A 24,764-nucleotide genomic window follows, 5' to 3' on the forward strand; every position below is an offset into this window, starting at 1 on the left:
CGGGTGGAAGCTGAATGTTTGGTGGAGGTGAACGTGCTGTATGGCTGGAGAAGGACATGGCCACCCACTCCAGGGTTCTTGCCTGGAGAATCCCATGGACAGAGGGGCCTGGCAGGCTACAGTCCTTAGGGTCCCAGAGTCAGACACTGCTGAGCGACTGAGCACGCACGCATGTGCATGGCAGAAATATGTTATAAACCAGTGTTACTTCAGTGAAATAAATAAAGTCCTCTGCTAAGAGTGTAATGCCACTATCCGTAACACGGAATGCCAGCTTTTAACATGACTTCCTTGAGACAGTGAAGCTGATTCCCACACATGCTCCCTGGAAGCTTTACCTGATAATAGTCGTGGTATGTACCTAAGAATGATATTATGCTTTCCTTTGCTGAACATACATTTCTTCACTTCCAAACACAGAACATGAACTCTGAAAGGCTCTCTGAAGTGGCAGTTCTTTTTTTTTTTTATATATATAATTTTAAATATTTATTTATTTTTGGTTGTGCTGGGCCTTTGTTGCTGCACAGGCTGTCCTCTACTTACAGAGAGTGGGGGCCTCTCTCTAGTTGCGATGCACAGGCTTCTCACCGTGGCAGTGTCTCTTGTTGCAGAGCTCAGCTCTTGGGTGCGTGCGCTGCAGTAGTTGGGGAGGTGGGCTCAGTAGTTGCGGCTCCTGGGCTTTAGAGCACAGGCTCAGCGGCTTGTGGCACATGGGCCTAGTTGTTCTGCAGCCTGTGGGATCATCCCGGACCAGGGGTCGAACCCACATCCCCTACATTGGCAGGTAGATTCTTGACCGCTGAGCCACCAGGGAAACCCTAGAGTGGCAGTCCTTAAAGCAGAATCTGTGGGTCCCTGGAGGGAGTCCACGAAATTCTTTTTGGGAATCCACAGGGTCAAAATTATTTTTATGAGATTACTAAGACTAGGTGACATTTTTCACTGTGTTGAGTTTGCACTATACAAAAACAATGGTGAGTAAAATTGCTGGCCCCTTAGTATGAATCAAGGCATTGCCACCGAACTGTACTAGTAATCATTGTTTTCTTTACCATGTACACTTCCAGTTTAAAAAAAAAAAAAAAGATGGTTCAAGGGTGTCCTTTGATGAAGTGATAAGCATTATTTTATTAAATCTTGATCTTTTAAAATTGTTTCATGAAATGGAAAGTATGCATAAGGCATTTCTGCTACAAATGATTTATGATGGTTGTGTGTGATTGCTTAAGGTAGAAGCTGAACTAGCTACTTTTATCCTGGACCATTTTACTTGGAAGAGCAACTGGCACACACACTATTCAGACTTGAGTATTCAGCAGACATTTTCTCATAAGTGAATGAAGTGTCACTTCTAGGAAAACAATGGACAGGATTTAGTAAAAGTTTGATACTGATGAAAGTTGAGGTTTCAAGGAAATGTTAGGAATTCTGGAAAAACTCATATCCTTCACCTTGAACCTGACCTTTTCCCATTACTTAGCTTTTTCTGAAGAAATCAGTGGTAATCTTAATGGAGATGATTTTTTAATGGTATGTAATGAAACATGTCAGTAGTAAGAAGGTCTGCATAACTCAGTGAGCCAGTATTTTCCAGATGACCAGTGCTTGATGTTACAGAATCATGCAAGATTATAAGATCCATTCAAAGTGCAAGTTGGACCAATAGATTTAGATGTAATCATATAAAAAGTGCGTTGATATAGTTTCAGATTCCACATTGCCTCTAACCTTTAAGAAATCAGTACAGTTGAGCTTTGGTTTAATAGCAAAGAATATCTACAGTTATTTGAAAAGGTTTTTTGTTCCTTTTTCAAACTACATGTCTTTGTGAAGGCAGTTTTCTTTGTATGTGTCAACAAAAACATTTAAACAGATTGAATGCAGAAGCAGATATTAGACCCAACTCTCTTCTGTTAAATCAGACATTGAAGAGATTTGCAAAACAGTGCTACTCGTCTCACTAGTTTTTTTGTATTGGAAAAAAGCTAATTTTCATAAAATATTACTTGGGTTAGCATGTAATGGGGTTGTTATTTTTTAAATGAATTAACCAAAAGTTAAAATATTTTTAGTTTTAATTTTTAATATGTTAGCTATCATAGCTATAACTCAAACACATAGAAGTTCTTTGGGGTCCTCAGTAAGTTTTTTTGGCTGTGCTGTGTAGCTTGCAGCATCTTAGTTCCCCAACCAAGGGTTGAACCCGGGCCCGCAGTAATGAACGTGCTGAGTCCTAACCTCTGGACTGCCAAGGAGTTCCCTCCTCAGTCATCTTTGGTAGTGGTGTGAGAAGCCCTGTCCTACAGGAAGCTTCTGTAAAGCACTTGAGGTTTCTTGGAAGGCAAGACATACAGAATTCTAACCAGAACCATAAGAGCTACACTGATTGTAGCTCCCTAGTACAACCTAGGGTCAAGGGTCATAGTTTCCTAAAGCATGTATGGCGAGATGGTGAGTTCTGAATATAAACTACAGGTGTGAACTCGGTGCTCAGGAGGCAGGGCTGTAGACTGTTTAAATCTTTTGTAGTTCACAGCCATTTCATGACTCCATTCTGTAGCATGTTTTTCCCCTCTGGGTTCTGGTCTTAGGAAGTGTGCCACTCTAGAAATATTAAATATGCTTTTCAAAGAGCAATTTTGCCACTTGTGATAAAATAGGAATGGAATCCTGGTGGCTCAGATGGTAAAGAAACTGCCTGCAATGCGGGAGACCTGGGTTCGATCCCTGGGTGAGGAAGATCCCCTGGAAGAGGGCATGGCAACCCACTCCAGTATTCTTGCCTGGAGAAATCCCCGTGGACAGAGGAACCTGGCGGGCTAAAGTTCATGGGGTCACAAAGAGTCAGACACAACTGAGTGACTAAGCACAGCACAGGAGTGGAACAGAGGGCCACCCCCAAGGAGAGCTGTTTCACCCTCAGACTTCAGTCTTTATCTGCTGACTCCTGATGGCCCATCAGCTGTGGTGACAAAGCAGGCTTCCTGCTCCACATGCCACCTCCATGCCTTACTGAGGCGACCGCCCAGAGTGTACCGACAGTTACTTCTCTGGAGGGTCATATATTTAACATGGAAAGGATGAGATGGGAGGATAGGCCTGGTCTTCATGACATTGCTACACCAAATTTAGCACCTCAATAAAATTGCAGAGGTCAGCTTGCTTCAGAATAGACATGACGGGAGAGAATGCGACTTCTCTTCTGGCCTGATGCTTATTATGTTTCAGATGGTTTGCTTATCCCAAGCCCCTGTTTATAGTGTGACTGATGCTGCGCTCCCTGTTTTTCCCTGTGACTGCCACTGTGTATCTCCTGTGAACTGTCTCTGCCCCTTCTCTTGACCTGTTGATTGCAGTGGCATCCTGTGCTGCTCACGCTAAAGAGCCACATTGAAGAGAACACTGGCCACACCTTCAACTCCTTGCTTTGCAATCTTTACCGAAATGAGAAGGACAGCGTGGACTGGCACAGCGATGACGAGCCTTCACTGGGGAGGTGCCCCATCATTGCTTCACTCAGCTTTGGTGCCACACGCATGTTTGAGATGAGAAAGAAGCCCCCGCAAGTGAGTAGTCCCTTTATTTCTTTTATGTTCCTCCCGCTGTCTAATAATCGGTGAAAAAAGAGCTGGGCTCCTAAAAGGCTCCTATTTTCAGATTTAGGGGATTGGAGTATGTGTCTGGTTGATGAAATGTTTTCAACTGATGGCTTACATCCTGTGGATAACTTTTGACTTCCAAAGAGGCCATTCATTCCTTTCTGCAACAGAAATTGCCTGCCGTGTGCCAGGTGTCAGAGGCTTATTTCCACTGGTGGAAAGGACAGACACGGTCCCCATCCTCATGGAAATGGGGGTAGACAGACATTATTCATTACTCAAGTGACTGGATGGGAGAGCTTAAGTGAGTAGGGGCAAGAAGGGAAAGGAAGGAGGCTCAGGGAAGATGCCCTTCTTCAGGAGCCTTTATTTTAAGTAAGTGTTCTTCATGGCATTGTTGCCTGTCCTCTTTGAAGAGAAGTACCGCAGTCCATCCTAAAGGAGATCAGTCCTGGGTGTTCATTGGAAGGACTGATGTTGAAGCTGAAACTCCATTACTTTGGCCATCTGATGCGAAGAGCTGACTCATTGGAAAAGACCCCGATGCTGGGAAAGATTGAGGGCAGGAGGAGAAGGAGACAGCAGAGGATGAGACGATTGGATGGCATCACCGACTCAATGGACATGGGTTTGGGTGGACCCCGGGAGTTGGTGATAGACAGGGAGACTTGGCGTGCTGCAGTTCATGGGGTCGCAAAGAGTTGGACACGACTGAGCGACTGAGCTGAACTGAACTGAACCACACGCATCCCCATTCCTTCTTAGCCAGTTCCTAAAATCCAGATGAACATTACCTCTTTCAGAGAGGAAGTTCCAGCCAGGTGACTAGACAAGCGGTGACTAAACTGTAGAATAACTTGAGCTGTCCAGCCCCGCTCTTGCCTATATTTTAATACATTGGAGGGGTATGAGGGCTCTTTGTGCTGTTGTTTTTTTTAAATCAAGAAGTGTAGAACTTTAGGACTGAAGCAGATAGAAAGATAGTAGGAACTCTAAGAAAAGAGCAAAGCTCTACCAAATTATCTTATTTCCAGGATTTGCGTGTGGGTGTTTTTTTTAAACCAAGGCTCCCAATCATTTAGCTTATAACGTTAAACCAGACACAGTCAGTGTGGACGGCCTACAGGGCTGTGTTTTGAGTATGACCTAATCCAGACCACATAATTATCAGGCAGTCAGTGCTTGTGTCTGTTCTTCATCAGATATACTTCTTGGGCTGTTTTCCTGACATGTATTTGGGTTTCCAAACATGGTATTTTGAAGCATATTGTGTTGTTTTGCACTTACTCCATTAAGCACCTTTCCTTAGCATATTTTCCATCGACAGGGTTGTATTTGCTTCTGTTTATACAGAAGCTTTGGTCTGTGTTGGTGGGGATTGGGGATAGTTGTCAGTTGCCAGTGACTTCCTGAGTAAACTTGCTCACTGGGCACTCTGACTAGCCTCACTGTCCCAGTGTACCAGGGAAAACCGCCTAAGAAGCAAGCTCCCCAGCCTTTGCCATGTTCCTTTCAGGCACAGTTAGCTTTTATATGCAGGCTTCCACTTGGTTAAATCCTACGTTCACACGTGAGGAGTTCATCCTGCCCTTCGTAAGTCTTCTGTTGTGTGAATGGCAGAGAAACACCAGGTGTGTTATTTTAAAGTTCAGACCCCCAATCCAGACATACAGAACACCACCTTTTTGCCAGGCCTGGTCTTGGGAGCTGGGATTATAGCCATGAGTAAATGAGATGAAGTCATCCTTCCCCTCCTGGAGCTGATGATCTGGCCCCTGTTAGTGCTCTGTCTCCCTTCCAGGGTTATCCTTCCAGCTCTCTGAGTGGACAGCAAACTCTGGTGGATCCAGGATAATCTTTGGTGTAAGCCGAGTCTCTGCTTCTTTGCAGTGACTTTCTTTGTTGCCAAGCACTGAAGTATTCAGTTCCCGTTTTTCTCTACATGTACATTCACCACCACCACCATCACCCTTTTTCAAAAACATTTTTTGGCCTATTTCCAGATTTTAAGGTTAAGAATTCCCGAAGCATGCTTTGTAGGATAATTAGTTTTACTGTACAAGCAATTTCCAACTGTTAAGCATTAGTCATTGGAAGGACTGATGTTGAAGCTGAAACTCCAATACTTTGGCCACCTGATTCGAAGAGCTGACTCATTTGAAAAGACCCTGATGCTGGGAAAGATTGAAGGTGGAGGAGAAGGGGACGACAGAGGATGAGATGGTTGGATGGCATCACTGACTCAATGGACATGAGTTTGAGCAACCTCCGGGAGTTGGTGATGGACAGGGAAGCCTGGCGTGCTGCAGTCCACGGGGTTGCAAAGAGTCAGACACGACTGAGCGACTGAACTGACCTGAAGCATTAACAGTGTTCTGGTACCCAGAATACCTCTATTCCTTTTCCCCTCTAGACAGCTGAAGGTCATTTTCTCATATGAGAACATATTCATGGTGATCAAGAATTATTTCTTGGAAATATAATTCAGTTATGTTATAGGTTAATGGGTGGATAGAAAATGTAACTGCCACATAGCATTGTGTCTGAGGGCAACCATTTGGAACAAAATCTCTAAGAGGGACACTGACCATACTTACTGAACCTTGTCTTCTCAAGGCTTCTTAGAGTCTATTTTGATGAACAGGAGTGAAAGCACAGGCCGTGAAGCACTGAAAATGTGGTTAAGTCCCTGTGATTGTCTGCCGATAGCAGGGGAGTTTGCGCTATAACTGTAGTAGCTGATTTGATGGAAATACCTATCTGATAAGTAAGAAAATTTGTCTGAGATCTTGAAACAAAGTTGGCTGAGGAAACAGATATGGGAAGAAATACAAATGTGTCAGTATGTCAGGTGACTGATTAATAAGTTTTTGCTTCTGGCATAGTCTTAACTGTGATTGAATTTGATGCAGTTGTATATTCCTTCAATTCTGACTTTTGTTTAAGATGGGGAAATTGAAGGTTAATATATTTGAAATTATAATTATGCGTTAGTAAATACAGTTTTAAAACTACTTCCCCTCCCCCCCCTCCCCCCACCGCCTCCCCAAGAACCTATAAACTCCATTCTTGGATAAACAAAACCCAGGTTTAAACTTTTGGAAAAATTTCTTCAAGTTTCTTTAACAGATTTAAAACATCTTGGGCTTCACAAATCTGGCTAAACTTGAGCTATAGAAGCCTTTCTCTGAGTTGACATCTTTGGGAATGTATCTTAGGGCACATCATCTTTATCTTAGAATAATGATTCCTTTTCTGAAGGATTGGAAGGAGAATGGTTATTGCAAATCTGTCTACTTTTCTTCCTTAACTATGGTGATAGCTTTGAGAACATGACTCATGATTCATATAACTCAAGCTAAAAGCATAAAATAAAAAGTGTAATTCAAGTTAGTCTTCTGTGTGGAATTGTAGGAGTCTGACTTTCTGTAGCTCCTAGGAACCTGTCTCACTATGCCACTAAAGATTGTAATTTTCATGTCTGTCAACAAGACATTTGGAGTGTGCTAGAGATCGTGGGAGGGCATCTTTTTCAAAATCCAGTTAGTTTTAACCTATCAGAGAAGAAGTTAATACCTGTTTGACTTGAGTCAAAGTTTCTCATCTAAAGCTGACATAAAGGAATCATGAGATTTCCTGTATTTGATTCAAGTATGCAGATTTGAGACAGAAAAGCATCTGTTCCGGGCCACTTTCAAAGGGAATTAGCCTTTTTTTTTTTTTTTTAACATTCAACTCCCCCACCCCTGCAGCAGCTGTTTGTTTTGCAGTCTGGCACCTTAAGTAGTTCTCTGTAGCTGCTGATCTTCTGAAAGCTGCCCCAGTTCCACACATTGCATTCCTAACAATTTCTCGCTGTGCTGAGATGGTAAGGAGATCTTTGTTTCCCTAGGCATCAGTGTTCCTCTGATTCATGCAGTTGGCTCAGGCGGCTTTGCACATGCATCATCCTTAGGATTAAACATTCACTCCTCCAAGATGCCAATCCTTGATCCTCATCTCCCTGTCCAAGTCTGTCAACTTCTGCTCATTTGTTTTGATTTTATAGTCAATTACCACTTCCTTTAATGATAATAAGCTTCTTGGAGACATGGTAGCCTTTCCTTCATTCACCCATCCCTTCTTTTGTTAATTCAGTTAAACCTGAGTGAACAGCATTGTGTCTATCTTCCGGGGCCAACATCAGAATATACTATCTTAAGACAAAAGTAAAGCTTACCAACTATACCTCTGTAGACATTTTTTTTTAAGAAACCAAGAAGCTCCAAAAGAATTCTCCCAAGGTGGGCTCATTAAAGCTTTTCTACGTTTGTGTCCCAAACCCAGTTGTACTTTTCAGGCTATGTCATGTCCCTGTTATAAAGATTAGTCTGGTTCTTTTCCCAGTATAGCTTTAATTCTATACTGAAAAACAGGCTGGAAAAGGAACTACAAAAGCCATTTGGCAGGCTGCTATTTCTCTGTCGGTTACCATAGAAACAATGATGGCTGAGTTGGGGAGGGGGGTGAGTATTAGATAATAGGAAGTTTGTGATGCACTGGAGGTTTAGATGCCAAAAGCCTTGTTGTCTAGAAAATCACCCATGCATAAGCACTATCCTTTATCAGCTGAATCCTAAAAATGTGAGGGGCTTCTATCTACCTCAAGATGATTGAGTTGAGGCAAGTTGGGAAATTTTCCAACCATTCCTTTCTCTAGCACCTTCTGAAGAATGAGAACTCTGTTCATAATATCAAAAGAGATGTTTGTAAGACCACTTGTGATGGGAGAGGTTGAGAGTTACCAGTGCATTCGAGTTCCTAGTACCTCCCTGTTTACACACTACTGGGAAGAATGGAATATAAAAAGGTCATTTAAATCATAAATATCAATATTTTTTCCAGGGCTCTAGAAGAATTGAGGATATTAGAATCCAAAATAATATAAGCTGACTAGCCTAAATTTGAAAATCGGGTAAACTAGACTGTGTGGCCTTCCGGGGGTGGCCCCAAGCTGCGGCCCCAGCCACCACGCCCATTGCTGCTCTTCCAGGCATCCATACTTCTTAGTCCATCTTCTGATTACTGCATCTGTTCTGAGAAATTACAAGAACTACTCGAAAGGAACTGTTGATAACCATCATCTTTTTAATACAGTCCCTAATGAAATTTAAAACATCAGGTTTCGTTTCCTGTTTCTGTTACTGATGCCTGTAAAAAGCACTTATTTGCCTCATTTATACTCATTCCATTTTTGTAAATGGGGACGATAATTGGTAGCCACTTTATGGGAGTAATAGGAAAGTTTTCCCATGAAAGGCACTACGAAAGTTGTTGCCGTGATCAGGGAATTTTTAAGCTGTTATAAGTGGTGGATGCTACAGGGACTTTTCAGATGTGGAAACTGAAAAAGAAAATGAACGGCAGTGAGGCTAACCTCCAGGGTTGCCTCACCCTGTGAATGGCATTCATTGAGGGGGTGCAGGGGAGACTTGGGGAGGGTCAAGTGCCTGTGGATCAGGAATGGTGATTGAGTTTTTGAGCTCCTGTCTTTAGGGTCATGCAGTGTTTTGGAGAGTGTGAGTGAGTGAGTGGGGAGATAAATTGGTGCATGTGTAAATGGATAAAGATAAGTAGTCCTGGTAGGACCTCAGTTCTCTACAGACGAGCTCTTTGGGGAGTTGGGATCGTCATTTGCTTCTTTGGAGGCTGTCTCAGGCTAGAATCCGTGTCCTAACTGCCACTGGGAATAACTAATTTTTGCAAAGAACCTCCTGGTTTTGTATTGGCACTGATAGCACTTTTAATCTTGGGAGAACAGCATTTTCCAAAGTGATTTGTGTCAAATTTGTGTGTGTCCTGACTAGGTATGAGGCCTACTTGGAAACTTTTTTTTTAAAACCTTGCCTTAATGGTAGTTTTTTCCCCCCTCCACTTTGCCATACTCTGAAAAACTATTCCTGAGCCTTCTGGTGATTTTCTTTCACAAGCCACATTTTCCTGGTGGATGACTGCTTAGCTGAGGCAGAAAAGAGCTTAGTGAGTTTGAGGAAGGAGAAGGAGGCCCAACAGAGGAGCAGAGTGAGCAAGTGCAGAGAGGAGCAGGTGATGAGATGGAAGGGGTGGGCGGGGCCAGATCCCACAAGGACAGGATCCTCAGGAAGGAGTGGGTTTTAAGTACATCAGGAAGCCACTGAAATGTGTTATGCGGAAGAGAGACACTATTTGATTGAAATTTTACAAGATCAGTTACTACTGCGTGGAGCTCAGACTAGACAAGAGCAAGAGTGCGAGCCAGGAGACCAATTAAGAGATTATTATACCTCCTGGGACCAAGGCAGAGAAGGAGAGGTGGACAGCTTCAGTGACATGAGCTCAAAGGAGCAAGCATTTTTAAGACATGGCTGGGAATAATGGTCTGAAAGTGTTAATGAGGAGTATCCTCTCACTCTAACGATGTGAAAGACATGATCATCTTCCACAGGGGAGAGAGTTTCTGAGAATTTGGAGTCTTCTGGAGAGACCTAGGTTTTGATTAGGACAAGGAGGTAGAGGGAACCTTCAGAGCACATGAGGTTGAGGATCTGGGGGCGTTTGCTCATCCTTACATGAGAATTCCAGCAGACACAGTGGCAGGGCCAGGGGTGGTTGTGGGGGATTGTGTTTAATCAGGTTACGTCTTGGGATGGTTTGGGAATAAGTGTTCTGATGTAATGGATGACTGGAGAACCCTGCACTTTTCCTGGTGACTGGGGTCAGCTGGATGTCAGTCAGGCTTCGTGGAATTTGTCCTGTACACTCTTTGAGGAAGGAGAGCATTTATTTCTGGTGCTGCAGTCTTGAGTAAAAGCTCTTTCAAAATAGCAGTTCCTTTAAGTTGCATTTCTTGGAAATATTAAATCACCAAGAACAGCATCTTCATTACATTAAATCTTCTGGCTTTAAATGCACATTTAGTATAGCTAGAGTGACTGTAACAGTAAAGGTAAAGCCAACCTTGTTTCTGCTTAATTCAGTAACTTTTCAGCCCTCCTACCCCCAACACTAGACCAGCAACAAACACTGGTGGCAGGTGTTGCCGTGTGAACTGTATTTGCCTTCTAGGATCACTGGGTGTGCCTGGGCTGGGCTGGCTGGCTGCACGTGCCGGGCCCTCATGCGTAGTGTTCTCACTCACCTCACTAGAACCTTTCCTGCCAAATCCACGTCAAAAAATCAGGAAAAGAGTTTGATAAAAGCCCAAATATTTGTGTGTGGCAAGTGAGTTCAAAACTGTTTCGAACAGATAACCTCAAATCACTTTAAATCTATGCTTTCCCAAGGATTTCCCTGGTAGTCCAGTGGTTAAGACTCTTGTGTTCCCACTGCCTTGGGCACAGGTTCAATCCCTGGTCAGGGAACTAAGATCCTGCATGCTGCATGGCGAGGCCTAAAAAAAAAAGTGTATGCTATCCCATCTAGTTTCCTACTTTATCAGATCTTATTTCAAAACCAGCTGCTTCTTTTTTTAAAGTAATGTTTTTCAGATCATGTTGAAGATGCCATCTCTGAAAGTGTTTGGTTTGAGTCATCAGACTAACTGTGGAGATGACTTTGTGGGTTCCTAGCTTTATTTTGTTTCCATAATTTCCATAACTAATATGTTTTGTTTATGTCAAATTTAAAAAATATATTACCACTACGAACAACAGGTCCAGCTGTGTTCTTATATTGGCGCTGTAGAAACAACTTTATGGTCCAAATATAGCTGCAAACTTTGATGATCCATAAAGCTGTCTAGAAGCCAGCCAGGTTCTTAAGGGCAAGGCCACACCATAGTTTGATTGGGAACACAAGCTGGAAAGAAATGACTGAAAGAGAGGAGAGGAGACATTTTGGCGTCGTCCTCGCTCAGGAAGCAGAGGAAGCAGGGCCAGCGAAGGGACACTTGGCTCCAGCAGTCTAAGCAGCTGTGGCACACGCTGGCATTTAGTTTTCAAATGTCGTTTTAATCTGCAGTAAAGCCTTAACCATACTTGTCAAGCAGCTCTACTATGGATTCTTGGACCAGAGAGCAAGGGAAATTCCTATTTTGTCTGTTACCATCTTGTGAAAACCCTTTGCTTGATTCTGCAGATGCTCCAACATCCTGGTTTTTTTCTTGATTTTTGAAGCACAGATTCTGGGATCAGTTGTCTGCACCTGCAGGTTCCCTTTCCTACAGCTTAACTCACTTTTGGAACGGCTGCTCTCTAGCTCCATCTCACCATGCTGCTGGTGCAGTGATACCATTGTCCTGAAGAGCAAGTAGTCTGGCCTTTCCTTGGTCGTCATTGTCTTCTTCCTTGTAGTGTTGGTCACCAGCATCCAGCATCTCTCTCCCTGAAACTCAGCCGTCTGTTAGCTGCCCATTCTTGTTCCTACTGGCTTCTGAAATGCTGTATTATCTTAGCTATTCTCACACTTTTCTCACTGCTACGTTTCTGCCTCCTTTGATTTTTTTTTTTCCCTTTACATGCAACCCCTTTAAATATGGATATTCAGAATTATGTTTGATTCTGTCATCTTTGTCTACATGGCTTTTAGGGAAATTATGAACCAGGAGCAGATTGGAAACGCCATGTGGGCAAAGTCCATTTCTGCCTCCTTTATCGTTACATCCCCAGCGTTTAGCACTCTGTGTGTGTGTGTGTGTGTGTGTGTGTATTTTGATTGAATACATAAATGGATTTCATTTGTTGTTGTGGCTTCAACCATTTCTTCTTTGGTGGAGCAACTTGTGAATCTCAATTCCAGCTTTGACTTTTATCTCACAGTCTAGCCGTCACTGTGTTCTTAGTCATCATCACTTTGTCATGAGACGTTTCTACTTACAACAGCACATGACTTCTGACCTGAAATTGTTGACTTACTGCTGTTCTCTCAGAAAACTCCACAATGCTACCTGCTCGTAAGTGCCATTATGTTCATGGTGTCACTACTCTGTTGGTCAGGTTTAATCGTAAACTCTTCTCAGTTCTTCCCCATTCTCTCATTTCAGTGGTTTTAGTTCCATATCTTCTTAATTCTGTCTTGAAAGGTCTGAAAAACTCATCCTTCTAATAGTGGCTTCATTTCAGGCTCTCTTTACCACATGCCTAAAATACTAAAATGCCTTTTTCCACTCTGATGTCCGTAATTCTAATCTCTTCTCCCTCAGTTCTGTCTGATAACCAGACGCCAGATATTTTCAGGAATAGCTTATTTTCTCTATTTGTTCTTTCTTCTCTTTCCTCCTGCTCACAGATATTAATTGAGCATGCACTATGTGTTGGGCATGATGCTCAACTCTGGGGAAATAGCTGTAAATGTGGCAGACACGGGCCCTGCCCTCCTGGATGTCACGGGAGCTAGATTCAATGGAGAGGCATAATTACGGCTTGCAGTTGAGGCTCTGAATTTAGATTTTACTCCAAGAGCAATGGGAATAAAGGAGGTTGTGACATGCTCTGGTTTATATTTTAAAAAGAGCACTATGGCTGCTGTGGAAGAATAATTCAGGGAGAGGCAAGAACAGGAGACTAGAAGGTTGTCCCAGTGTTTTCCTGGGAGGCTGCTGACTTGCACTCAGATGGTGCCAGTGAGGAGGGACACAGTAGATGAGCTTGAGGCGTAGTTTTGAGGGTGGACCAGGTTTCTGGCTCAAGCAGTTGGTAGATGGAGGTGCTGTTTACTCAGGTGGAGGAGGAGCAGGGGGTTTGCATTTTATTTTGCTCTTGTTTAGGGAGGATTGTGGAGGAATCAAGAGATCCTTCTTCTACATGCTAGGTTCAAGATGCTTGAGACTTCCAAATTGGCTATGGCGTCAGGGCTTCAGATGATAGGCCTGTGCTAGAGGTGTCATTTGGGAACTGTCAGGATAACAACAGCAATGACCATAGAGGGGTAGTGATAAATAGCATAGGACGGGTGCATAGTACAGAGTCTGTGCCGGGCTCTGTTCTCAGTGCTTTCCATGTGGCCTCCAGGAATCATGAAGTCCATGCTACTGGCATCTCCATCGCACAGGTGAGGTGGCTGAGGCCCTGTGTTAAGGCACTTGCTCCACATGGAATGGACACTCAGTTGTTGAACTGACTTGAAACTAATAATCTAGATAGTATGTAAAGCTATGGAACCACCCATTATCAATTCAGAGCAGAAGAATAGAGAAGAGGAGCAGAAAGCCAAGACTGAGCTCACTGCTTTCATCAGTTTGTTTTCCAACTTAGAAGTCTTTACTCGCTCCTGCTGGAACACAGGGTATAAAATGTAAACTCTCCCAGCCAGATTGTCAAATCTTCACCAGATCTATGCCCAACCAACTTTGATGTCTTACTTCGATGTCCCTGTGTGATTGCACCATACTCTGACTTATCTGTTTGCTCCTTAGACATGCTTTCCACCTTCTCATTGGGCTTCCTGGGTGACGCTAGTGGTAAAGAACCCACCTGCCAATGCAGGAGACGTAAGAGACACAAGTTTGACCTCTGGGTCAGGAAGATCCCCTGGAGGAGGGCCTAGAAACCCACCCCAGTATTCTTGCCTGGAGAATTCCATGGACAGAGGAACCTGGCAGGCCCCAGTCCATAGGGTTGCAAAGAGCTGGACATGACTGAGCCGACTTAGCACAAGTGCACACCACCTTCTCATTAACTGAAATCCTCTCCAGCCTTCAAGGGCTCCTGTAGCCTTGAAGCCTTTCAGTGAACAAAATAATAATAGTTACTGCATGTCAGGTGCTTCCTGAGCTTTGGAAATGAAAAACAGATAGCAGGCTTCTACTTTATTTTGACCTTTCTGCTCATTTGTTTTGTTATTTTAAGCATCTTATTAATAAAAAGATGGAAGAATTTCTAGGTAAGTAGCTCATCCGGGAGATCAAAGATGACTTGGAAAACCAGATGTTTCACTGTTGACTAAGATCATTAATTTGGAAGCATATTTCGCATCCATGGCGTTTTCTGATTGTTTTGGGATCACTGAGATTAAGAATGCGATATTTGAAGCAGCATACGTGTACTGAGCTTTGTTTCAGGCACTATCACATGGAATGGCAAAGGGTCATCAAAGAAGCTGGGCAGGTAACATCTGGGCTTGCTTGGGCACTTACGTGGGACGACCAGATGTGAGCATGAGAGGAGTTGTGATGGGTCCACCAGCAGCTCAGTTGGGCAGCTCTTAAGCAGGAACTGGTCCTCAGACTTGTGTATATACTTCCCAGTATTTTTAAGAAATTTTAAGAAATTTATAACTCAGGAGAGATCATGTAAAAATCCCATTTATCAGCTTCCCTAGAAAATCTGAAGATCAGGCAACACCCGGGGAATAACGAGGAAGCTGCAGAGGGTGCACAAGTCCCGGGCTGTCTGGTGTCCATGGTCCCCACTCCCTGCTGTGTTGCACCTGCCCCACGCCCCTTGTTTATGCCACCTGCTGGTAATGGTGACCCTTACAGAACAGAAAGGGTGCCATGTCATTCAGACAGGAAGTATTACAGGATTTCAGAAGAAAGAAAGCACTTTGGCGCGCACAGTAAGATGGAAAAAAAATACAGACTTTAAAACAAGGCAGGTCTTAGTTCAAATACTTGCCTCCATGTCTCCTGCCAGCCTTTTGCCTTAGAAATGTACTTTCCCTCCAGCTTCCTTTGCTTATAATAACATGAAGAATATCACGTCCCTTACAGGGTTGTGGTGAGAATTAGCAGTACTGGGTACATACGGTCCCTAACATGCCTGGCATTTTAGCAGCTTACACCATGGTTGATGGTGTCCAGAAAGTCTAGCAGGATGACTTGGTTTAAGTAGCTGGAAATTGTTAGGAAAAAACACTTGGACCCAGGGGAGTGGGCAGCCAACTCCAGGTGGATTAAAGAGTTAAATCTAAAAAATACAGAATTTTTTTAACTGAAAGGAAATGCAGTTGTATATTTAGGTTTCCTGTGAATGAGAAAAAGGCTTTCTAAGCATAAAAACCATGAAGGGGAATCAAAGAAAGATCAGCAGAGTTGATTGTAAAAGTTTTTGAGCTATTCTGTGTTAAACATCATAAACACAGTTAAAAGTCAAATAGCAAGTAAGAAAAATATTTACAGAAAATATAGCAAAGGGGAAATATCTTACTATATATGGTTGCAGGTCAATAAAAGTGTTAACATCCCATAGAAAAATGGACAAAAGACACGAACAGAGTTTGCAATAGAAGAAATGCAAACAGCAGATAAGCATATGAGAAAATGGTGAACTTGGTTAGTAATTAAATAACTTTATGTTTGAAGAATGAGCTGCTGTTTCTCCCTAAACTTTTTTCATCATTGTCAATTGATAATGTTCCATATTGATGATGATGTGCTCAGAAGGTAGGTACTGTCGTATTTTCCAGATGGAATTATAAATTGCCACAATCTGCTTAAAGCAGTTTGATACTATAAATCAAAGTGCCTTTAAGTTCATGCCCTTAGATCCAGTTTTTCCATTTTAAAGGATTTATTCTAGGGACTTCCAGTGGTTAAGACTCTGCGGTCCCAATGTAGGGAGCATGAGTTTGATCCCTGGTCTGGGAACTTAAGAACCCACATGCCACACAGCATGGCCAAAAAGAAGAAAAGAATATAGCCTAGAAATACACTCAGAGATATTTTGCCCAAAATCTACTTGCAGTAGCTTTTTCTTTCTTTTTCCTTTTTTTTTTTAAAGTATTAGTGGTATATTAAAATCTATTTCCAACTGTGCGTACCTCACTGCTGTATCCTCAGCACAGTGCCTGACATATCCAGGTGGTCAAAAAATAGTTTATGAATTTAAGGGAGGAAGGATATGTTCATGCAAAGGAATATTATATAGCCATTTTTAAGAAATACTGTACATCTAAGATGTAGGAAATGCTCACAGGACAGTGTTAAAAATGAGTGCACGATTGTACGTATAGAATATTCCCTGTGTTTGTATTGTACGAATTCTGGATGATGGGATTAAAGGTGATTTTTATTTCTTCTTGGTGCTTTTCTTCAGTCATTTAGGACATATTTATTGATATATGTGATAGGCATTGAGCATATTTCAAAAGGGAAAGATAGCATCGTCTTTCCCTCATGGAGTTTATCAGAGATCAAAAAGGCGGACATTGAACAGGTAATTACAAGCATATCATTTTCTCTAGTGAACTTATGTTACTTTTATAGTAGGGAAAAAAAAACTATGCCAATGATGGTTTTTAAGCACTGATGTTTGTGATTTCTAAGATACCTTTTTAGGACGAGAAAGCGATAATTACATGAAAGATCTACATTGATCTCATACAGTGTGAAGATTTCCTTTCCAAGGGAATGAAGAACGTTTAGATTTCTTATCTGTTGGGTGGTGTGTAATGATATGACAATAAATACATCCAGGCTTTTTTTTTTTTCCCCTCTAAATAGCATTTTTCTAAAGGAAACTGAATAGACTCAGATCTTGATAAGAGTTGTGAAACTTTGGAAAATCCCAGCATTCATTGAAAAGTATAATTAAGCATTCAGATGAATTGGCTATGGTTGAGGAGGGAGTGAGAATGTTGATTAACATTAATGTGAAAAAAAATTTTTTTTTTTCTTTTTCATTTTGTTTTTCTTTTTCCATCTACTTGAGAGTTTTCAGATGTGTGGGAAACCAAAAATATCAGTGGCAAAACCCACCCTGTAGACTGACTCTGGCCCTGCAGTCTCTTTGAATGGGGATCAGGAATGGAAAATTTTACCCTAAGCCAGAGCTTTTTAGAGGATGTGTTTTGTTTTGTTTTGCACAAAGACCTGAGTAAATCAAAAGGGTTTCAGAGCCATGTTTGGGTAACAGCCATGCTTAATAGCCGTGAGTTTGCTCCTCCAAACAGTCAGACCCATGTTTCCACTGTTGCTTATCCATTTATCAACTGAGCTCTTATGCTCAGCCACGTGAGCTCCTCTGGCCCTCTATCTGATTCCTTGGTGGAAAAAGTCTCTGTGGATCTTGGTTGCGTTGAAGGGTGGCTATGTGGTCTGTTGCTGCCCCAGGCTCCGGAGAAGGAAGCATCTGTGAGTCCAGTGCTGCCTTGGTATAATCCCCTGTCCTCTTTCCCATCTGTGTCCTCCTGCGAATTATGGGGGGCTTCCCTGGTGGCTTAGTCAGTAAAGAATCCTCCTGCAGTGCAGGAGACCTGGGTTCGATCCCTGGGTCGGGAAGTTCCCCTGAGAAGGAAATGAGGAATGCGTTTGCTGAGCCAAGGGTGTTTGAAGGAACGAATGGCGAGCAGCAGAGTGGTGACATCACCTCTCCCTGTGGATGTGCTGGTATCACCATCCCTGCAGGAGACAGATCGAGGCAGCTCCCTGCCAAGAAAAGGCTCCCCCTCTTCTGCTGTTTGGTACAACGAAGGGTTATACTGGATGTGATGTGTTTCAAACCACCCTGAGGCTTTCTCTCATTTGAAAAACTCAGATCTTAGAATTGGAGAGGGGGACGTGGCTCTGCTGAGCATCACATTCAGTCCATGCTGATATACCCCTCCTGGGTTTGGAATCCTCTCTCCCTGCTTCGTGTTTCCAGATAGGGTTACACTGCTCACCTCTTCTGCTGGCCTTAGCACCTCCTCCTCCCCCAATAATGACTTTCCCCCCAACTTTTGGAAAAGTGTTAAGGAGTTCCATTTATTTGGAGCACAGGGTGCCCGTGAAAGGGATGTAGGAGACAAAGCTGAAGAGAAGCAGGCAGGTCATCAAGGGCCTTGGGTGCCAGGGTAATGGATTTGAACCCCATCCTGAAACCTTTGGGATGTCATTAATGTATTTTAAGCAAGAGAGGGAAATTCTGAGATCAGATTTGCATTTTATTACAGTGGCTCTGACAGAGCAACCCTGGATTAGAAAGTGCTGGCTCTTGACTCTCCTAACTTCTCCTCCAAATCACTCCTTAGACCTGCCCTCTGGTCTCACAGACCTGTGTATGCAGGACGGGCCTTGGCTTCCTGGCCTCTAGCTGTTGCATGTACAACTCCTTCTTCCTAGGACATGCTTTTCTTTCTTAGTGTTTTATTTTTTTAAATTAAAGTATAGTTGATGTACAGTATTACTTCAATAATGCTTTAATGTTCTAGGAGATCATCATCTCAGGCTTGTCTTCCTGTGGTGTTAAGTGTCTTTCCTGTCTCCTCACTCTCCTGTCCCAGTGCTTGATTTATAGATTAAAGCCCCGCTGTACTTTTGGGTTATGTGGAGGGCAGCAGCAGTTCTGTCTGTAGCTGTGTCGAACCTTGATCTGGTGACTGACTTTACAGCCTAAATCAAGGAGCCTTGGACCCTCTGATCTCATGAGCAGCGCACTGCCTTCTGATATCTTTTCTTCAGTAGGATGTACATCTCCTCTATCTGCTGTCCTTTTTTCAGAGAGCACCCTTTTGCTTTTCTGAGATGGAACTGGGCCACCTGCAGACAAGGTCACCTTCCCAGTCCTCTGTGGTTGGCTGAGGGGTCAGAGGTAAATGTTGTGGTGCTTGCTACTGGAAAGCAGAAGGTGGCAGACACAAAATCAGTCACGGAGACTGAAAGTTATTTCAAACATTGCTTGTGTCTTCTGCTTAGGAAAGTTATGACAGTACTTGATAAAGTCACTGCCAAGGGTTGGGGCCTGGAATCTAGACTGTTTATAAAAGTTCATTATTGTTTTGGTTTTGATTTTCCTGGGGGAAATCATTGTAAACAGTTACATTCTCAGAAGCACCCCTGCAATAATAAACATAAACACAGCATTGCAGTGAAATCAGTCCTGCAGTAATTTAAATGTAAATCCCTTGCATTGGAAGTGAAGCAAATGGATGGATGGGTCTGCTTAGAATGGAGTGAAGAAGTCAGGACACTTGGGCCTGTCCCAGTCTCAGCTCTGCACGTGCTCCCTCTCGCTGTGAGCAAGGAAGTTGTTGACTGTGCTCCTTTGTCAGCGGTGCAGGAGGAGTGACACCACCTGTGGGCCGTATCGCAGCCGTGCTGGGAAGCTTCACCATGATACTGTCCGTGGATTGACTTGAGCTCTCGAAGAAAGGGCAGTGTAAATATGGGCATCTGTATTCTAGGTGCTCACGAGTTGCCATCCGTTCTCAAAGGCTTACACAGCCAGGCTCAGTTTAGCAACACTGTTCTGGTCTCGACAGAGTCCCTTTCTTTGAGAAAATCTGGCTGTTGACTGTTCTGGAAAGAACCGAGAATGTATCTCCAAAATACCAAAGTAGCTATAGGAAGAGTTATGATCAGTTTTAACATAGATATTAATTAGTGAATTAGCATAAACTGTGAAAGGTGGTCAAAGCTCACCACACCACATCTTGTTTGAAAGCCTGTTCTCTTAATACTGTCAGAACACAGGGCGCAGAATAAGGCAGATGTAAAGAATTATTGTATAAATGACTTTGAATTCCTTCAAAGGCCAGAATGTACTTTTCTGCAATTTGGATGCTGATGATATGAACACTAATAGCTGTTCAGTTCAGTTCAGTCGCTCAGTCGTGTCCGACTCTTTGTGACCCCATGAATTGCAGCATGCCAGGCCTCCCTGTCCATCACCAACTCCGGGAGTTCACGCAAACTCAGGGTCCATTGAGTCGGTGATGCCATCCGGCCATCTCATCCTGTCGTCCCCTTCTCCTCCTGCCCCCAGTCCCTCCCAGCATCAGAGTCTTTTCCAATGAGTCAGCTCTTCGCATGAGGTGGCCAAAGTACTGGAGTTTCAGCTTTGGCATCATTCCTTCCAAAGAACACCCAGGACTGATCTCCCTTAGGATGGACTGGTTGGATCTCCTTGCAGTCTAAGGGACTCTCGAGAGTCTTCTCCAACAACACAGTTCAAAAGCATCAATTCTTTGGTGCTCGGCTTTCTTCACAGTCCAACTCTCACATCCATATATGACTACTGGAAAAACCATAGTCTTGACTAGACGGACCTTTGTTGGCAAAATAATGTCTCTGCTTTTCAACATGCTGTCTATGTTGGTCATAACTTTTCTTCCAAGGAGTAAGCGTCTTCTAATTTCATGGCTGCAGTCACCATCTGCAGTGATTTTGGAGCCCAAAAAATAGTCTGACACTGTTTCCACTGTTTGCCTGTCTATTTCCCATGAAGTGATGGGACCAGATGCCATGATCTTCGTTTTCTGAATGTTGAGCTTTAAGCCAACTTTGTCACTCTCCTGTTTCACTTTCATCAAGACGCTTTTTAGTTTCCCTTCACTTTCTGCCATAAGGGTGGTGTCATCTGCATATCTGAGGTTATTGATATTTCTCCCGCCGATCTTGATTCCAGCTTATGCTGCTTCCAACCCGGCGTTTCTCATGATGTACTCTGCATATACGTTAAATAAGCAGGGTGACAATATACAGCCTTGTTGTACTCCTTTTCCTATTTGTAACTAGTCTGTTGTTTCATGTCCAGTTCTAACTGTTGCTTCCTGACTTGCATACAGGTTTCTCAAGAGGCAGGTCAGGTGGTCTGGTATTCCCATCTCTTGAAGAATTTTTGACAGTTTATTGTGATCCCCAAAGTCAAAGGCTTTGGCATAGTCAATAAGTCAGAAATAGATGTTTTTCTGGTACTCTCTTGCTTTTTTGATGATCCAGCGGATGTTGGCAATTTGATCTCTGGTTCCTCTGCCTTTTCTAAAACCAGCTATTACACTGTACCTAATACCTGCTGGGCTCCAGGTAATTCACACATACATCAACTGAGGCTCACAGCAGCACTATGATCCAGGTAGTACCATCATCTTTGTTTTTACAGATGAGTAAATTCAGGCACAGAGAGGTGAAATAACCTGCCCACGGCCAGCCAGCTGCCAAGTGACAGAGCTGGTAAACGAAGCCCTGCCACCTGGCTGAGTTGGAGTTGCCATTTCTCTAACCAGTGTCGCCTTCTGTTGCATCTTGATCACACAAGCAAAAAAGAAAAAATTCAGTGCCATGAATACTATTTTCTAGGAAGACAATGGAGACTACACGTATGTGGATCGAGTGAAGATACCCTTGGATCACGGGACCCTGTTAATCATGGAAGGGGCCACGCAAGCAGACTGGCAGGTGAGGACGTGCGGGTAACACGGACTCGCTGTCGTGGGGAGGCAGTTTGCCGACAGGCTCATGATGATTAATTTCGGCATTAAACGTGGCGAAAAGCACGTTGCTTTTATAAGGAGCACGAGGCAATAAACTGACATCATTTCCGAGAAGTTCTGATAGTGCTGACAGAATGGCGCTCTCCAGCAGCGGTGTCCGGTGGAACTTCCTGTGATGAAGGAAGTGTTCTGTATCTCTGCAGCCCAGTGTGCTCGCCACCAGACACGTGACTCTTGATCCCTTGAGATATGTCTGGAGTGCTGAAGAACTGCATTTTCAATTAAGCTAGAGCTTCAGGCAGCCAGTGGCTCTCATGGGGGCTGCACAGCTCCGCAGCTTCAGCCAGGCCATTTGTAAGGTGGGCAGGTTAATGTAAGAACGCCCAGCCTGAGAGAGCACCCTGCGCCTCTCTGTGATCTCAGTCATCTGTGTGTGGGCTTATGAGCTTTGGGGAAAATGGCAGGAGGCCGCGAGGAAGAGCAGCACTTAGAAGAAAATGAAAAGACCTCCGTGAGGGTGGGGGTGGGGATTCGTTTCCGAGAAGACCTTTCTCCACAAGACCTTGAAGAGCTATTGCTGCTCATTGAAGGGAGATAAAGTTGAAATATGTTTGTGTCCTCATAAAGAAGTTTTAAATGGCTTTGTAGTAAAAGTGTAAGTGTGTTTATGTCAGAGTTTTTCCTATTTCCATTTAGCATCGAGTGCCCAAAGAGTACCACTCCAGAGGACCAAGAATAAACTTGACCTTTCGGACAGTTTATCCTGACCCTCGAGGGGTGCACTGGTGATGTGAGATCCTGGAGAGGGAAGCCACGCTGAGACTGAGCAAAGCTTCCTCCATGAAGACACTTCCGGAGGCTGGTCTAGCTACTCTCGTGGCTGTCTGGAGGATGAGGGTGGGATTTGCTTCTCAGCTCGGAGTTCTATTAAATGACAGCCTGCAGTTCGTGTTCAAAATACGTTTACTGTGGGAACAGTAATCCCTAATCACATTTTGAAATCACATATTTTCTTTAGGCAGATTAAAAACTGCTGTGGCTGTGTTTACCAATGATTTTGCCCATAAGCCATTTCCCCACCACTGCCCTCTCCGGTTTCAGTTGAAGAAATTTGAATGGACTTTGCCTCCAGGGGAGGGTTAATCCACATCTTTGTTCCTTGTGCCTGTAGCAAAGTGGAGATAGTAACACACATCAGTGACTCGGGAGCCTTCCGCAGGCAGACAGCTGCTGCAACCCAAACAGAGTTTTGCTGAAGTCTGCCTCGACTCCTGAACATGTTGGCTTGTGTGCTGTGGTAATGGAAAGCTGCATACTCTGGGAGCACTTTATTTAACCGAGTCTCCTTGCCTGTCCATCTCCCTGGGAGACACGCAGACAGGTTTCAGGCCTCTGAGTGAAGAGCAGAGGTGGTCTTCTCCAGTGTATTTCCAAGCTGCCCCCTGGACTGCTTGTAATACAAGAGGAAACTGTCCCCTCAAGGGGAGGAGGAATTGAGTGATGTCATGAGAAATTTCAGCTGAAGAGCGGCAAATGCCCTGCTAGTGGCAGCTGTTCCACACAGATTAGTTTTCCCCGGAGAATTACTTGAGTCTCTTAAACCCAAGCCAGATAGGAGCGGGAGCCTTCCTGCAGGGAACAGACTCAGTTACCTTAATAGTGCTTTTCCCCGTAGAGTTCAGGAGCCCCGTGACTAAGGCTTGCTTCTGACTCAAGTGTTGTCTTCTGTACATGCTCCTGAGATTCGAGGGTTAGTCTCTGATGTCACCAAGCTTCCCAAAACAGAAAAGCGGCTGCCCCTTGTTGCATCATAAAAGCACATGTATTCCTGACCCCTAGACTTAGGAGCAGCATGCTGGATCAGTTCCAAACCAAGACAGAGAAAACCAGAGAGAAAGAGGATGGATTTAAACGGCTGAAAGTAGGGCGAGGGAGTTAGAGTTTCCCTAGCGCCCCATGGGGAAAATTTACCCAGCCTTCTTGCTTTTTGGTCTTGTTTCCATTCCACGCTGTAAGATTGATGAGCCCCAAGATCATGATAAAAGGCCAGGGGCAGATGAGCGCCTTGCCTGGCCAGGCGGTGTTCTTCTGTTGAGCTCTCTGCTTTCTTGAACCAGAGTCTCTTCTTTTAAATGCTGTCTCATGTGTGTAGCTCCTTTGTCTAAGAAATACCAAATGCTTTATAAAATCTGAGCGTCACAGTAAGCCTTCCTGTGAGAGAGATACAAATTACCACAGCAAAAAAACAAAACCTATTTAATTCCTAGTTTTCCCGCAGTTCAGACACACACAGCCTGGCCAGAGAGGTGCCGCCAACTTTGGCTGTGAGTTGGATGCGTGACCCTGGGGAAATTCCTTTTCCATTCCCACAAGTGAAAGAGCCAGGAGATGACTCCAAGTCTTGTTACCAGATCCCTCCCAATTCGGGCCATGCATTGCGTCAGCTGCAGATTTGATCTCTTCCCTCATCACGGCCGTGTCTGTCAGGGAAACAAATTCTTGACCTCCTGGACCACCACCTGGGTTTCTTCACCTGAGAGCAGCAGTCTGAGGTTTTGTTTCTGGCTGCCCGATGGCAGAACAGCCACTCTTTACTACTAAGGTAATGTCCCTTCTGAAATGTCAAGGAGGTAGTTGCTGGACAGGGTTCAGAACTGGACAGGAATTCCAGGCCCTGGCAAAGACTGCCCATGCTCAGAGACTGCACCAACCTGTCGCTGTGTCTCACTGATTGTAAATCTTAACTAAGAATTAAGGCCAAAGCTCTTTTTGTCAGCATTACTTGTTAAAGTTGAGGGAGCAAAGAAAGCAGCTGTAGCGTGAAGGAAAAAACAAGTCTGGTATCTTAGCTGCTTTCTTAGCTGGTTTCTTTGAGCTTTAATAACCTGCCAGGACAATTTAGTAACCATGCTAGGAGCTTCCCTGGTGGCTCAGACAGTAAAGAATCTGCCTGCAATGCAGGAGACCCAGGTTCAATCCCTGGGTCAGGAAGATCCCTGAAGGAGGAAATGGCAACCCACTCCAGTCTTCTTGCCTGGGAAATCCCATGGACAGAGGAGCCTGGTGGGCTGCAGTCCA

The 24,764-nt window shown here is 43.8% G+C and overlaps 1 protein-coding gene across 5 annotated transcripts in view; it reads left to right on the top strand.

The window, feature by feature from the left end:
• Positions 1–22,738, top strand: part of ALKBH3 (alkB homolog 3, alpha-ketoglutarate dependent dioxygenase) — a 43,032-nt gene extending 20,294 nt beyond the window's left edge. For all 5 annotated transcript variants that reach the window (XM_069553952.1, XM_069553948.1, XM_069553949.1 and 2 more), the window contains 3 exons: positions 3,360–3,569; positions 21,553–21,651; positions 22,383–22,738. In XM_069553952.1, coding sequence (XP_069410053.1) covers positions 3,360–3,569; positions 21,553–21,651; positions 22,383–22,475 — 402 coding nt within the window. In that variant the 3' untranslated portion in view covers positions 22,476–22,738. The remainder of the gene's footprint in view (positions 1–3,359; positions 3,570–21,552; positions 21,652–22,382) is intronic.
• Positions 22,739–24,764: the final 2,026 nt, after the last annotated feature.

This window comes from Ovis canadensis, chromosome 15, assembly GCF_042477335.2.
Source record: "Ovis canadensis isolate MfBH-ARS-UI-01 breed Bighorn chromosome 15, ARS-UI_OviCan_v2, whole genome shotgun sequence".
NCBI classification, from domain to species: Eukaryota; Metazoa; Chordata; class Mammalia; order Artiodactyla; family Bovidae; genus Ovis; species Ovis canadensis.